This window comes from the organism of the source record quoted next, unplaced genomic scaffold (genome assembly GCF_019419815.1).
Source record: "Pyrus x bretschneideri cultivar Hongxiangsu unplaced genomic scaffold, Pyrus_bretschneideri_v1 Contig49, whole genome shotgun sequence".
Lineage (NCBI taxonomy): Eukaryota > Viridiplantae > Streptophyta > Magnoliopsida > Rosales > Rosaceae > Pyrus > Pyrus x bretschneideri.
Window position 1 is genome coordinate 1944414 of NW_025999786.1, and position 15331 is coordinate 1959744.

The 15331-nt window shown below is 32.8% G+C and overlaps 1 protein-coding gene across 1 annotated transcript; it reads left to right on the top strand.

Moving 5' to 3' along the window:
• The first annotated feature begins 7520 nt into the window (after positions 1 to 7520).
• On the top strand, positions 7521 to 10558 carry LOC103931967 (laccase-14-like). The gene is made up of 7 exons (XM_009341497.3): positions 7521 to 7680; positions 7889 to 8040; positions 8129 to 8373; positions 8513 to 8638; positions 8728 to 9322; positions 9579 to 9940; positions 10078 to 10558. The coding sequence occupies exons 1-7, from the start codon at positions 7561 to 7563 to the stop codon at positions 10260 to 10262; spliced, it is 1785 nt and encodes a 594-aa protein (XP_009339772.1). The 5' UTR covers positions 7521 to 7560; the 3' UTR covers positions 10263 to 10558.
• The last annotated feature ends 4773 nt before the right edge of the window (positions 10559 to 15331 follow it).

Consider the following 15331-nt stretch of genomic DNA (forward strand, 5'->3'; position numbering starts at 1 on the left):
CTTTTGATTAAACTTTCTTAAAAAATATTATATTATATTAAACAAATAGTGATTTTATTGTTTATAACCGTCGAAATTTTGGGTCCTGTTACCTAATCTCTGAATTTCTTTCTTTTTTTTCCTTTTTTTTTGCAATTTTTTGCAGTTTTTTACACATGCTATCTTAGAGTATAAATAAACATATTTGATGGGTGGATCGTTGAAACTAGTTTCGTAAAATGCGTATCCTATCAAATTGATAGATGTAACAAACACTTAAGAGTTAATGTTATACTTCCATTAAGTATAAAAAAGACTTATCCGCTAGTGTAAATATTTTAAATTAAAGATCGAATTCATTCATTGCATTCTTATAGGGTCGAGAAGTGTAGCTGTAAAAAATCATTAAAATCAGAGCTACAATAACCGTTAAATTGTGATTTTTCGTTTATAACCATCGAAAACTTTTGTTCATTACCTAATCTCTGAATATTTGTTTTTTGCGATTTCTTACATATGCAATCTCGGAGTGTGTACAAACAAGTTTGACGGTTGGATTGTTGAAAAACGTTTCGTAGAATGCGTATCGCTTCAAAATGGTAGATTAAACAAACACTTAGCGTTAATGTTATACTTCCCCATCAAGTATAAAATAAGATTTTGTGATATCTACTAGTGTAAATATTTTAAATTGAAGATTGAATTCATTCAATGCATTCTTATAGGGTCGAGGAGTGTAGCTGTAAAAAATCATCAAAATCGAAACTAAAATAATCGTTAAATTGTGGTTTTTCGTTTATAATCGTCGAAAACTTTTGTTCTGTTACCTAATCTCTGAATGTTTGTTTTTTGTGATTTGTTATATACGCGATCTCGGAGTGTGTGCAAACAAGTTTGACAGTTAGATCATTGAAAAAAGTGTCATAGAATGTGTATCACGTCAAAACGGTAGATTAAATAAATGCTTAGGAGTTAATGTTATACTTCCATTAAGTATAAAATAAGATTTTGTGGTATCCACTAGTGTAAATATTTTAAATTGAAGATCAAACTCATTCTATGCATTCTTATAAGGTCGAGGACTGTAGTTGTAAAAAATCATTAAAATCGGAATTAAAATAGCCGTTAAATTGTGATTTTTCATTTATAACCGTCGAAAACTTTTGTTCCGTTATGTAATCTCTGAATGTTTTTTTTTTACAATTTTTTACGTATCCAATTTCGGAGTGTGTACAAATAAGTTTGATGATTGGATCGGAAAAAAGTTTCGTAGAATGCATATCGTGTCAAAATGGTAGATTAAACAAACACTTCGAGTTAATATTATACTTCCATTAAGTATAAAATAAGATTTTATAGTATCCACTAGTGTAAATATTTTAAATTGAAGATCGAATCTATTAATTGCATTCTTATAGGGTAGAGCAGTGTAGTTGTAAAAAAATCATCAAAACCAAAGCTAAAATAACCGTTAAATTGTGATTTTTCGTTTATAACCGTCGAAAACTTTTGTTCCGTTATCTAATCTCTGAATGTTTTGTTTTGTTTTTGTTTTTGTTTTTTTTTTTTTTTTGCAATTTTTTACGTATGTGATGTTGTAGTATCTAAAAACAAGTTTGACAGTTAGATCATTGAAACTAGTTTCGCAGAATGCATATCTCCGTTAAATTTGCCTAAATTTTGAAGTGGGAAAAGTAATTTGTGCTAAATTTTTATTTATGCTTTTCAAGTATTGATTAGACAATATTTAGTTTGTGTGATGACATTTTCATTGTACAATTATCTTTTTGTTTATTTATCGCATATTTTACATGGGTTATTATCTATTAAACCAAACAATTATTTATTTAGTTTTAAAAAACGTATTCTATTTAAATACATATTATTTATTTATTAAACCAAACACTTATTATTTTATTTTTTGAAATCGTAAAAAAAAAATTTGGGGGGAGGGGGGGGCGGGAATTTAAAATTTTGGGAGGGAATTTTGGTGGGATTTTTACCACTATTTTTTTTTGTCGGTTATGACAGACAGTAATGAAATTTTTTTGTCGATTTATATTTTAAAAAATGTTTTTGTCGGTTTTAACTGACAGTAATGAAAAATTTTCAAAATAAAACCCCTCCATCTCTTCCTTGCATGGGTGCCTTCTCTATTCCCCCTTCCTTCCCCCTTTTCTCCTATCCTCATTTCCTTCTCCTTCTCTTCTCCCATTCTCCTTCTCGCTTCAATCACTTCTGAAACTAGTACGTTTTAAATTATTTGTATTACGTTCGGTTTGTGTTTTAAATTTTAATTATGTTATTAAATCGAGTTTGTATTTTGAATCTTGACTTGAGATACCTTATCAAATATTTTGCATAAATTGAAAGTTGGTTAGAGCTTTTACGTAGGTTTTGTTTTTGTAAATATGCATCACCAATGTTTTTTTGTTATTAACAAGGAGCAATGCCTCAACGGAGAACTCGGAGTTATGGAATCCCAAATTGTATATTTTTCCTCTAACGAAGGGTTGGTGCTTGATTAAGGAAGATGAAAAGAAGTCGAATGTAGGTATATTTTTTTCCTTTTTTTACAAATTGTATAATTAGTAAAAGATTATAAACATAATTAACGAACTTAGATATATATATATATATATATATAGGAATATATATTTTATTTTTAGTATTAGTTATTCAATTATTAGTTTTGTTTATGTTTATTTAAATGGTCCTTTTTATATTTTTTTTATTATTAATATATTTGCTGTCAATTGTATCAGACAGAGAATACTCTTATTTATTCATTATTAATAAATTCTCCATCGATTATATCCGACACAAGTTCTGTCGGTTTTAGACTATTTTCTGTCGGTTTTATCCGACAGAGAACTTATTATTAATATATTCTTTGTCGGTTATATATGACACAAATTCTATCGGTTTTAAAGTATTTTCTGTTAGAAAATTCATTTCATGAGGCTGGCAATTCTGTCACTTATTATATCCGCCACTGCATCCATTTTCTTTCGGATTTTGCTTAATATCCGATAGTAATATACGTGTCTTGTCAGTTATCATAACGACACTAATATATGGTTTCGTAGTAATGTATGTTGTTTAAATACCATACTTAGCAAAATATGTCAGAGCTGCTGGAAAGTACTCAATGTCGGATGTGATCACTGCTACGACTACTGAATCTTGAGGGGGTGCAAAACATAAAAATGTGAGTGGACGAAAAATAAATTTTTCCAAAACAATTTTATTTTCTAGACATACTAACCCCCTGTTTTGAAAACACATAGAATACTACATATAGTTTCTAAAAATCTAAGCATGCCATAAAAAACTGAAATCTATATATATACAAGTATATACTGAGAGTTGATCAAAGACATATATACTGAGCTGATACTTAACAATGACATGACATACAACATCATCCGCTAGTGGAAATTGGATAATATAATCAGCCACCAACTGTAGCTAGTGGAAGCTGGATAATATAATCATGTCATTGATGAGCAATCTCGAGGCAATTACAAGTTTAGAATATATCATGTCATAAATCACCATTCTAAAGATATAAAATAAATTAGTATAATTTGTAAAATATATTGAAAATTCATATTTATCTAGGCATGCTTAGAATTTAGATAAATAAAACATTTCTGAAATAAAAGTCCACTCACTGATTGTATATGAAGTCTTCCTTAAGTTGGGTTTGTCATTTAAGGCTTCTACAACTGCTTGCATTTAATATATATAAAATGGCATATTAGTAAAACTCATTTAGAACGTTTGAATTTGAGAAAATGGTGCGCAAATTCGGAATCAGTGCGTCAAATTACCCTAGGAGGGATTCGGGGTCGAAAACTGAAAAGTTGATGGTCAACGTTGACCATTAAAGTTAACAATCAAGCCAAGTTAGATCCGAGCTGACCCGAGCCGCCAAAGCTTACCCTACTCAACAAAGTCGAACCTAAGCGACTAGAAAAGTCGCTGGTTTCAAGAAAAATTTAGAGAATTTTCCCAGCTTCGTTCTCACTTAATTCTCAACCAAATTATGTGATCCATACATGGAAATTCATCTACTCGATGAGACGAACACAAAAAAGTGGTTTGAGGCCTTACCTTGGTGGAATTTGATAGGAAATTTTCTATAAAAAAAATGCCCAGCTGTAGAGCTCTGTTAAACGGTGTCCACAATTTTAATTTTTGAAAAAGAAGACTGTAGGACCATGACTTTCCAAGGTCGGAGTAAGGCTAATCTGAATACAATTATCTAAGAAGTCTGGTCATGGATTCACTAACTTCGTGCGGAGCTGTATCAAATGGAGCAGCAATGCCACCATCACCCTATTCCAAGGCATTAGGCGAAGTCCTAGCAACTCCACTGGATGACCATGCTTCCCAAGACATGTGATTTGATCCGTATATGGACATTGTCAGATCCTCTAAGTCTTAGAGTTCCTACAATCTAGGAATTGGCTTGCGTCGCAAGTAATCACAATTCCTAAGAGGATGCATTATCTACTCCTAGATATCCTCTAGGATTCTCCTGCTTAGAATGAGGATTCTATCATAAAAGGTCTCTCTCCACATGGTATAAATACACTCATTTAGGGTTCATCTATGGTAATGCAATCTAACACTTCAATTCTCTCGTCCATTGCTTAAGTCTTGAATTTTTTACTAACTTGACCATTGAAGAGCCTTTGGTGGGCATACTCCCCCCCCTCTTCTGTCTCATGCTTGCTTATGGTTGTTTACTATTTTACAAGTTGCTTGAGTTTGTGGTCACAAATTTGGTTCCAACAGAGACCACTGTTGGACTCGTGGTGATGAAAGGAAGGTGGTGGTGATTTTAGAATGCCATGGTGAGCTTTGGACTACAGATGTGCACTCATAGTAAATCACAGTTAGCGAGTTCACTTGGGCTCGGATTTTGTTGAGACTTGAAACTCAAAATGAATTAATTGAGTTCATGCCACTTAAATGAATTATTCTTATTTGCATATTCTTCTAAAATATGGAATTGGGCTTCGAGATGAAAACAAAAAATTATGCATTCAGCTAGAATCCGACTATTGAATTAGAGTGGAACACTAATTTGGGCATTCGATTTGAATGCATGGGATGAACTTCTGGGCGTTGGATTGGAATTACTTCCGGAAGTCAATTACCAATAAAGTTGCTAGGATTTTTTGGCAATGGAGATTGGGACATCATTTTGATCCTCCATATGATACACACATATTTATAACGAAAAAAAATAAAAAATCACACTCAACCATTTTGGATTTATAATGCACAAAATTAGATTTAAGTGGGTTCATGCGTCATGTTGATGTTTTTTATCGTGACGGTTTTGCAAATTGCAAAAAATAAAAATAAAAAAAGGATATATGATAAACATAAAAATCACACAAGTAATAAGAAAATATTATAATCAGTTTCATGGGATGTTTAAACACATAATAATGAGTTTGTCATGAACTTGAAATAATGAAACGAAATAGTTACTTTAAAACTAAAATATGATCCTACTCACTAAAAAATGAGAAAAACCAGTCAGCACATTTATGACGAAATTGGTCGCGAAAGATCTTCAGCGGCGGCTTGACAAAACTATGGCAGCATAAGGTTTTTGCAGCGGTAGGGAAAGGATTGCACCGCAGCAATAGAGTGATTTTGCAGCGGCATGGATTTTGGCGATGAATTCTTATGTTGCAATTAGTCTTTTGTGATGACTTGTAAGGAAGTTCTAAATTTTTTTTGCGTCTAGGGTGACCGCAAAAGAAATATCTAGAATTTTGAGAGATTATTTTCTGGTGGTTTTGATTCCATTAAGAGAAAAAGTGCTGATAATGTGTTGGAGAGGGAAATAATTTGAGAGAGGATGAGGGAATTCTTATTAGAGAATTTCATTTGTTACAATGTGATGTATAGCCACCTTTATATAGTGCTATGGATATCCTAACATAGTACAAAATGTCCCGATTTCATTAGGGAGTAATAATTGCCTAATCAATTGAGAAATGAATGGCTTACTCATTTGAGGAATCAATGGAGCAACGGTTACACCAATTAGTGAACGAACATAAATATCCTCCAATAAGAGCTTCATTATATCTCGCATGTGTAGACATTGCTTGCTGCATCATGCTTTGTTAGAATGTTGTTGAAAAATGTGTAGAGCAAATTGACGGTATGAACATCAAGTAACACACTTATGACAAACAATTCATTTATTTGATACATTTAGGTAACTAAACAATTACCGATTCAAATAATTTTAGGATTGATTTTCAAATAAAAATTAAAAAAAATTCAATTATTAAATTATAAATTTAAATATTAGTCGCAAAAACTGAAATTTGTGAATTCTCCACAAAAGAATGCAACTATTATCCATTTCAAAAAGCCCTATAATCGCAAAAACTGAAACATGTAGAATTCTCCACAAAAGAATGCAACTATTATCCATTTCAAAAAGCCCTATAATCGCAAAAACTGAAATATGTAGAATTCTCCACAAAAAATGCAACTATTATCCATTTCAAAAAGCCCTATAATTGAAGTGCATGAATCAAAGTAGGACTTCTGAGGAAAAAAAAAAAAATCAAATTAGAACTTGGGCTAAAATAAATTTTTCGGCAAGATAATACCGAAACGAAATAAATCCTTCGGGCCCACACAATAGCCGCTTTTTCCTTTCAAAACGGTTTTATTCCCTTCTTTCCCTTTGTTTTTGTTTGGTTTTTGTTTTCGGCTTGCTCCTTTTCAATTTTTTGGTTTAGTTGTGTTACTTTGGACTTTCAACTTTTACATTTATACTTTTCTGGAATTTTCTGCTTTTACCAAGAGTGTAATCTCTCACACAAACGATTCTAACAGTCAAAGAAAGCGGGTTTAAAATGAAGATACCAAAATTGCCATGAAAGAAAAGTGTAAAATAAGAAGAAGAAAAAGGAAAACTTTCATCACATGGAGAAATACCGGAAGCTTGCGACAAATTTTATTAAAACAAATACATTAATTTAAAGCATTTCTAGTGAAGGGGTGCAAATTTGAGATGTAAGGATCCCATTTATGTTTACGTGAGATGCAAATGTGATTTTTATCCTCAAAGAAGAATGTAAATTATTTGAAATAAAAACAAATTAAAGACTGAAATTTTACAGAATTATTTGCATTTTTCAGCCAAGATGAGTATTTTATTTTCCTTTGAAATTGTCTAGTAAAGAGATTTTCGATCAACCAGAGATGTAATGTGTTATACGTCCCCAATATGCTTCAGGTATTTTAATACATTGGGAAAACTAAAGAAGCTCTGTATAAGTTCGAATCAATACTTTTAGAAAGTTTCCCATGCGGGTAATTTGCCTACGTGTACAATACAAGAGAGTCGCTGTAACCCCATTTGGAAGTAGGTGATGTTATTTCCCTAAAGAGATAGGGTCCACAATACAAGTGTCCCATCTCCCTAGCGTTTTCCTTGAAAGTATAAGAACCCCACCCAACAAGGTTATAAGAATTAAGAAGCACCTGCATAAATATTCTAGGAGATAGAGCAGAGATTGCACTCTGAAAATGGAGTGCTTATTCAAAACAACCGGCTTCTTCTTCTTAGCTCTTCTGTCTACTTTGCTCCTCCAAACTCAGGTGTTTTCCTGCTTGGCTCAAGGAAACGTTCATTCCTATGACTTTGTTGTAAGTCGATTTCCCTGCTTTGTTCTTGCTTTTATTAATTTTCGACTTCTTTGTGACAAAATATTCACAAAATGTTGACAAGGTTATAAAGATTTGAATTTTCATGCTAATGATCACATTACTGAGTTCAAATTTTATATATGGGCGACAATCGTTGAATAAAAAGAAATTTTTAATTTTATTTTATGTTTTTGATCTGTGATTGCAGCTTAAGGACACCAACTTCACAAAGTTATGTTGCACAAAGAGTGTATTTGCTGTAAACGACAGTTTTCCGGGGCCGGTGATCCGAGCTCAAAAGGGAGATACGGTCTATGTGAATGTTTACAATCAAGGAAGATATGGTGTCACTATGCACTGGTAATTAAGAAAGAGTGCTTGTTTCAAATGATGTTCACTGAAGATTAATTAGATTTTTGGTTTTTAATTTGTATATGTTATTTTGTAGGCATGGGATAAAGCAGCCTAGAAATCCATGGTTCGATGGACCTGAGTATATCACACAATGCCCTATTCAACCTGGAACAAATTTCACATACAAAATCCTACTTTCATCCGAAGAAGGTACATTGTTTTGGCATGCTCATAGCGATTGGTCTCGGGCCACTGTACATGGAGCATTTCTCATCTTACCAGCAAATGGAACCAGTTATCCATTTCCAAAACCGGATGAAGAACAGGTTATTGTATTTGGTATGCAAAAATCTTCTACTATCCTCTCTCTTGTGCAATTTTTAGATTTTCTTTGTTAGCTTAAAGTTCAAAGCTATATTTTATAAATTAAAGTCGTACATCTTACTGTGTACTTGCCCCTCCTATTGTTCTTACGCAGCATCCTGGTATAAAGATGATGTAATGACATTGCTGGATGAGACCCTCGAATCTGGCGGACTTACAACGTCATCAGATTCTTATGTAATCAACGGCGAACCAGGAGACTTTTACTCATGCTCCAAGGGTACAAATTTAATCTGAACATAGAACATACAATCTCTAGAATTTTTTCCACAGAACTAATTAATAATCTCTAGTAATTTTGCATTGCAGAAACGACATATCGAATGTCTGTTGATTATGGAAAAACCTATCTTCTCCGAATAGTCAATTCGGTGCAAAACATAGACATGTTCTTCGCCATTGCGGATCACAATCTCATACTCGTGGGTATGGATGGTTCTTATGTCAAACCTATAGTTTCCAGTTACATAATGATCACCCCAGGACAAACAATGGATGTTTTAGTCACAGCAAACAAATCTCTTGGGCATTACTACATGTTTGCCAGTCCTTATTATGATGGAGAGGCTGATGACTTTGACAAAAGTATTGCCAGCGCCATATTCCAATACAATGGCAACTACACTCCTCCGTCATCGCCCATCTATCCAACCAACATTCCCGGTTTTTATGACATTGGTTCTGCGAGCAACTTTGTGAAACAATTCAGGAGTTTGGCATCTGCAGAGCACTCGATTGACGTTCCACTGAATGTCACCACCCGAATGTTCGTAACAGTTTCCATAGGCATGTTGCATTGTCCTAACAGATCATGTGCTGGGCCTGAGGGAAATAGGATTTCTTCTGGGTTGAACAACATCAGTTTTGCCAATCCTGCTGTTGATGTTTTGCAAGCATACTACAGGTACTATTACCTCTCACACTTTCAGCATGATATATAACTGTATACTACATAATTAAATGGTGCCATTTGATGAGCAGTTTTCTTTTTTTTTGGACGAGAACAATGATATACATACATACATATATATATATATATATATATATATATATATATAGTTGAGATTATGCAGATAAATCGCCTCTCTACTTAATGGAGGTCGTAAGTGCGAATCACTTCAATTGTGTTCTCCTGATATAACAATTTTCATTTGTCACAGGAACATCAGTGGATATTACGACGCAAGTTTCCCAGACGAACCGCCCAATCTATTCAACTTCACTGCAGAAGAATTGAAGGCAGACAATTATAGTATTACTGATCGGGGTACCAAGGTGAAGATGCTGGATTATAATGCCACAGTCGAAATAACATTTCAAGGAACCAATGTTATGGACTCAGCAGAGAATCATCCAGTTCATTTGCATGGATTCAGGTTTTATGTCATTGGATCTGGTCTGGGAAATTTCGATAATGTTACTGATCCATTAACTTACAACTTGTTTGATCCACCTGAAGTTAATACCTTCTCAGTTCCTAAGGATGGTTGGGCCACCATTAGATTCATAGCTAACAATCCAGGTAAACTCTTCAATATCTGATATATATATATATGTATGTATGTATGTGTGTGTGTGTGTGTGTGTGTGTGTGTGTGTGTGTGTTAATATATAATTAATTAATGAAATATATATTATTAACATGAGGTTTTTTTACAGGAGTTTGGTTCATGCACTGCCATTTTGATCGACATATGAGTTGGGGCATGGGAACTGTTTTCTTAGTTAAGAATGGAGGAAGTGATGAGACAAGTATGCGCCCACCCCCTGATAACTTGCCTGCTTGTGTCAAAAATTCACTATTTAAAAGTTCCCACCAGTCAATGTTACGGTTGGGAGAGTAAGAAAATTTACAGGAACATTAAAAGTTCTACGAGGCATTAATTTGGTATTATCTACGCATTATAAATTTGTGATTTTATACTATGTTTTTGCAAAAAAAAAAAAAAAAAAAAAGATTCTTTACTAAGTAGTTCGATCAATGTATCTTATTTGCAGACTTGTAGTAGTGCTACACCACATTCTTATTAATATATGTTCTAAGACCATCTCCAACCAAATGGGCTCTGTTTAGGCTCCGACCAGATTATAGATCTGTAAGAAATTATTTTTTAATGAACAATATCAGGCCATATTTATATATCATCTCTAACTGAAGATGGCTATTTTTTAGCCCCCTTAATAATTTATTATTTTAAGTTTGTTCTTTAATTTTATTGGTTAATTAAATTAAGCTACCATATCAAAATAAGGTTTCCACACATATTTTGAGTGCCACTTGAATGTGTGACCGTTTGAAAATTACTGAAAAAATTAAAGGAAAGATTAATGGAAGAGGTAAGAGAGGGGTGTGTATTAAAAGAGTGTTTGAGATGAATAAAATGTGAATAATTGAAATAAAATAAGGTAAGATAGTATGGAAGAGTGAAAACCATGTGAGAAATGGTATAGAAATGTTAAGGTATTTATAGAAAAAAAAAATTAGATTTTTTTAATTTTTTTTAATTTCGTCTTAAAAAAAATCCAGCTATGCCCAACTGAAGAGGCTGGCTGGCTAGCTAAAAATGGTCAGCCCACTAACCATATGGTTGGATTTTGGCCTGTGAATCCTAATAATTTTTGGCCTAAACTTCCATTGAAGATGGGTTTTGTGTACAAAATGGCTATCATTTGGCCTATGGCCCTATGGCTAGTCCAGTTGGAGATGGCCTAAAATTTACCTTAATACGAAGTAGTGCTATATAACTTTTAGGGAATCTCCGATTGGAGATGCAAATGTCTTTTTTGGTCGGAAAATTCTCTAATGGCAAAATGTAAAATATACATCTTCAACAAAAATAAATAGAATCCCAAAATTTACATTCCTTTTTTTTTTTAACATTTTTTGGTGATGGGTCCCACTAATCAAAGAAATGAAATTAAATGGAATCTTAAATATCCCTCTCATTGGAGTAGAACTTTTATTTATATCCACTGGAAATGTAAAATGGAATATAAATTTGGTTTTTGCGTTTCAAATTTGATGGGAGATGCAAAATGCCTTGATACAGGCATTTTACATTTTTTTTTTCTTTGCCTCAAGATGTAAATAAAATTGTACATTTGCATCCTTTTTTAATCTTTAGGAAGGGTTGTCCACTAATCAAAGAGAAAAATAAATGAGATCTAAATTTACATCTCCAATTAGAGTGGAAATCATTTTACATCTTAAATTTGCATCTTTCTATTGGAGATGCTCTATTTATATAACTGGTGTTGTTTGCAAAGTCATATTTAATATAAAAATTGATGTAAACTACATTTTTATTTATGTCTTATGACTACGAAGCGCATTTTACACCTCATCATTGAAGCTTTTTTCTTTTTTTTTTTTTTTTTTTTTTTTTTTTTTGGTAAACATCATTGAAGTTTTTTTGGCCATAAAACAATGTAAAACACCCAGACCATTTTGCATATCCTATTAGAGGTCCTTAAAATAATTGAAGCTAACCAAACTTTCCGGACGAAGGATAAATATTCTCATAATATTTAGAGAATTTTAACGAAAAGTTTCCAGTATTTTTTAATTTAACAAAAAAATCACATTTTTACATTAAAAGGTCAATTATGATGCTATTCATTTTATCCTTATTGTTAAAACTTAAAATTTTTAAACCCTTTTAATTAGTTTTTCTTAATATTTATCCATCATGCTGGAAGAGTACTAATAATTGAGAGCCATTTTCTAGTGCAATGATCCTGTTTGCATTGAGTTGTGTATGTGTAATATTGAGAAGACTTGCATGGAAATGTGAGAAAGGAATTCCCATTTTTCGAATATCAGGCTGAAGGGATGTGGGATCCACTACACATCCATCCCATAACAATTTTTTTTTTTTTTTTTTAGTATGATTCCTTTTCCTAAAGACCTCTTATGCATTTAACGTTAACGCTTTCAAATGTTGAAATCAATACAATCTTTCAACACCGTACTGGTAAAATATTATAACTTGCTAATACAGTGTGTGTGTGTCTATTGGATATACGTGGTGTATACATAGAGTTTATAGGAGCTCAACCACCTGCAAAAGAAACATGAACTAGTTGATTTTAATATTTTTCTTTTCTTAGAAAATTAAGGCTTGGAGGCAATCCATTTAATCACTTTTTAATGCAACTAACTAGTATCAAATTAATACACAAATAAGCTTTGTACACCCCACACCAGTAGACATCCTAGAAGCCTATTATTATCATATTCATGGGGTTTACAAAATGGGTTTCCCAGATTTTCCACCTGTGGTGTATAATTTTACAGGTGAAGACCTCCCATTGATTTTACAAATACCAATGAAAGCGACAAAGGTAAAGTTTTTGACTATGGTGCAACTGTGGAATGCGTTATTCAAGGGACGAGCTTGGTCACTGGGATTGATCATCCAAAGCGTTTGCATGGGTTTAACTTCTACGTTGTTGGACGACGGTTCGGGAATTTTGATCAAGATAAGGACCCATTGTACTACAATTTAATTGATCCTCCTCATAAGAACACTCTGACTGTGCCCATAAGGGGATGGGTCGTCATCAGATTCCAAGCCAATAATCCCGGTAAGAACATCTCTAAGGAAGTAAGGAGTTAGCAAAATTTTTCCTTAAAAGTGTCGTTTGCTAACTCATTTGAAATTTTTATGCTACTTTAAAAATTTGTTACTCAAACTCACTTTTCAAATTCTTTCATTTTAAAGTATTAATATCTTAACTTCATATTATCTTGTGATTAAGGCCCAACTTTTATTTTCAAAATCCAACAATCCTTTTAAATAAAATATAATTGCGAGACCCAATTTGCTAAATTAAAGAAATAGCAACTGACTTGTATGTTTATAAGGTCGGTTTTGAATTCTTTAGTTTGCTAATGGGTTGCTACCTTCATTGGAGTAACGTTTGTACTATGAGGAACAACAAATCTAATTGCTACCCATTTGTTATCTCCTTAGAGATGCTCTAGGTATTATAGCTTAATTGTGGCATAAAAGTAGTTAACTATTTTAATTTAATTTGAAATATTATTGTTTTCTGATTTTACTGGTAGAATAAATAATCATGAAAGTAACCAAAGCATGTTAAATCAATTTCTAAAAAGGGTTGATTGTCATGTCTCTTGCTAGCAACTACTCATCGGTTGGTTAATTGTGAGATTCGTTGTTTTTTGTTATGGAGTTTCATAATTACCTATATTTCTATAATTTTGGAGTCTTTCTTTTTCAAAATATACAGGAGTCTGGTTTCTACACCACCATTTAGAGCGTCACCTAACATGGAGAATGAACACCGCCTTCATTGTAAAGAATGGAAAGCACAATAAAGAAAATTGCTGCCTCTCCCACCGAGAATGCCTCCTTAATTAACAGTTTGTCCAAAACTGCATATTTCCTAACCATATTACCAGTGGCAAATCTAGGAATGGTCGGGGGGAGGGGAGAACTTATAGAGTGCAAAGTTCAAAAAAATGGCAACAACCAAATCATTTTATATGGTAATGTCTTTCCTAATTTATCAATACAAATAAATTACAATTGTTACCGAGAAGATTTCATGTCTTGAAAATGTCACATAATAGCCTCACTATCAATTAAAGCAAATACATTTCTCTCAATGTAAACAATTATATTATCACTCAACCATTGATCCATTCGCAATTGTATAATGGAAAAAAAAAAATCTTAGATTATTAATCCTAGCGTAGTCTATACTAATATGATTAATAACTGATCAAACCAACAATTCAATTAATAAATATGAATAATCGTATACATTCGTTAATAATTCAATTGATCAGTTAATAATTAAGAATTCAATTTTTATCCTAAACAATAATTTCATTCATCAATAATCATGGAATTCATTTCAATAATCATGGAATTCATTTCAATAATCAATAGCCAATAATCATATTAGGATATTACTATGTAATTCTATACCAATTAAACAAAATTCGTATTAAATAATCAATTAGGATTTAAAATAATATAAATTTGGAAAATTAAAATTTACCTAAATTTTGGAAGGATGGGGGATTTGCGTGTTTGGTAAAGTGGTGGTGATAAGGATTGGGGAGAAACGAGGCAATGACTGGTCCCCCCCCCCCCACAATACTTTAATTTTTTTTATTTTAAAAATTGAGAAGTAAAACGATAGCGTTTACTTAAAAAACTCATTATTTTTTCATGAAGACAAACCCTTCGCGCAGGGGGAGCTGCGTAGCACCACCATTCCTGATTTCTAGTTTTCGGCCGAACCAAAGGAGCTTAGGACTCACTCCTAGCCTTGTTTTCCGGCGAGCGGAGGGGCGGCCACCCCCCCCCCCCTCTTTTGCCTCTATCTAGCTTTGCCACTTCATAACTCTCCTCATCTTGCCTATCGGGCAAGGTTCGTTGCTCAGTCTTCTGCAATGTAAGTTTGTTCTTAGTTTGAATGGTGCCTTTGTTGCTTGGTCTTTTGCAATATAAGTTTGTTATTAGTTTGAATGGTGCCTTTGTGGGGCTTTTATTATGTCTTGAGGTTCACAATCAAAACTAGCATGAGTCTGAGCATGCCACTGTTCTTTTTTCTTTAACAGATTGTTTTCTTGATTATTCAGTTAATTGTTTACTTGCGCCATAAGTCACTTTAACTCCTTGGTTTATCAAGATTGTTCACAGATGGGTTAAGTCTGTACTAAGTTCTTTTCTTGCCTTTTGATCAAGGACTTTTATTCATAATATAATATGTTTGTTTATAAAGGAGTTCAAGGTCATTCAAGTTAATTTCTTAGTTATCAGTTTAGGTCGACAACAAGGAAACAAGAGTGTTTAGTTTGGCAGGATTAATCATAGATATAACTTTAACAAAAGTAGTTGGAAATGACATAGAGTCTAATGAAAGAGGCATAAAC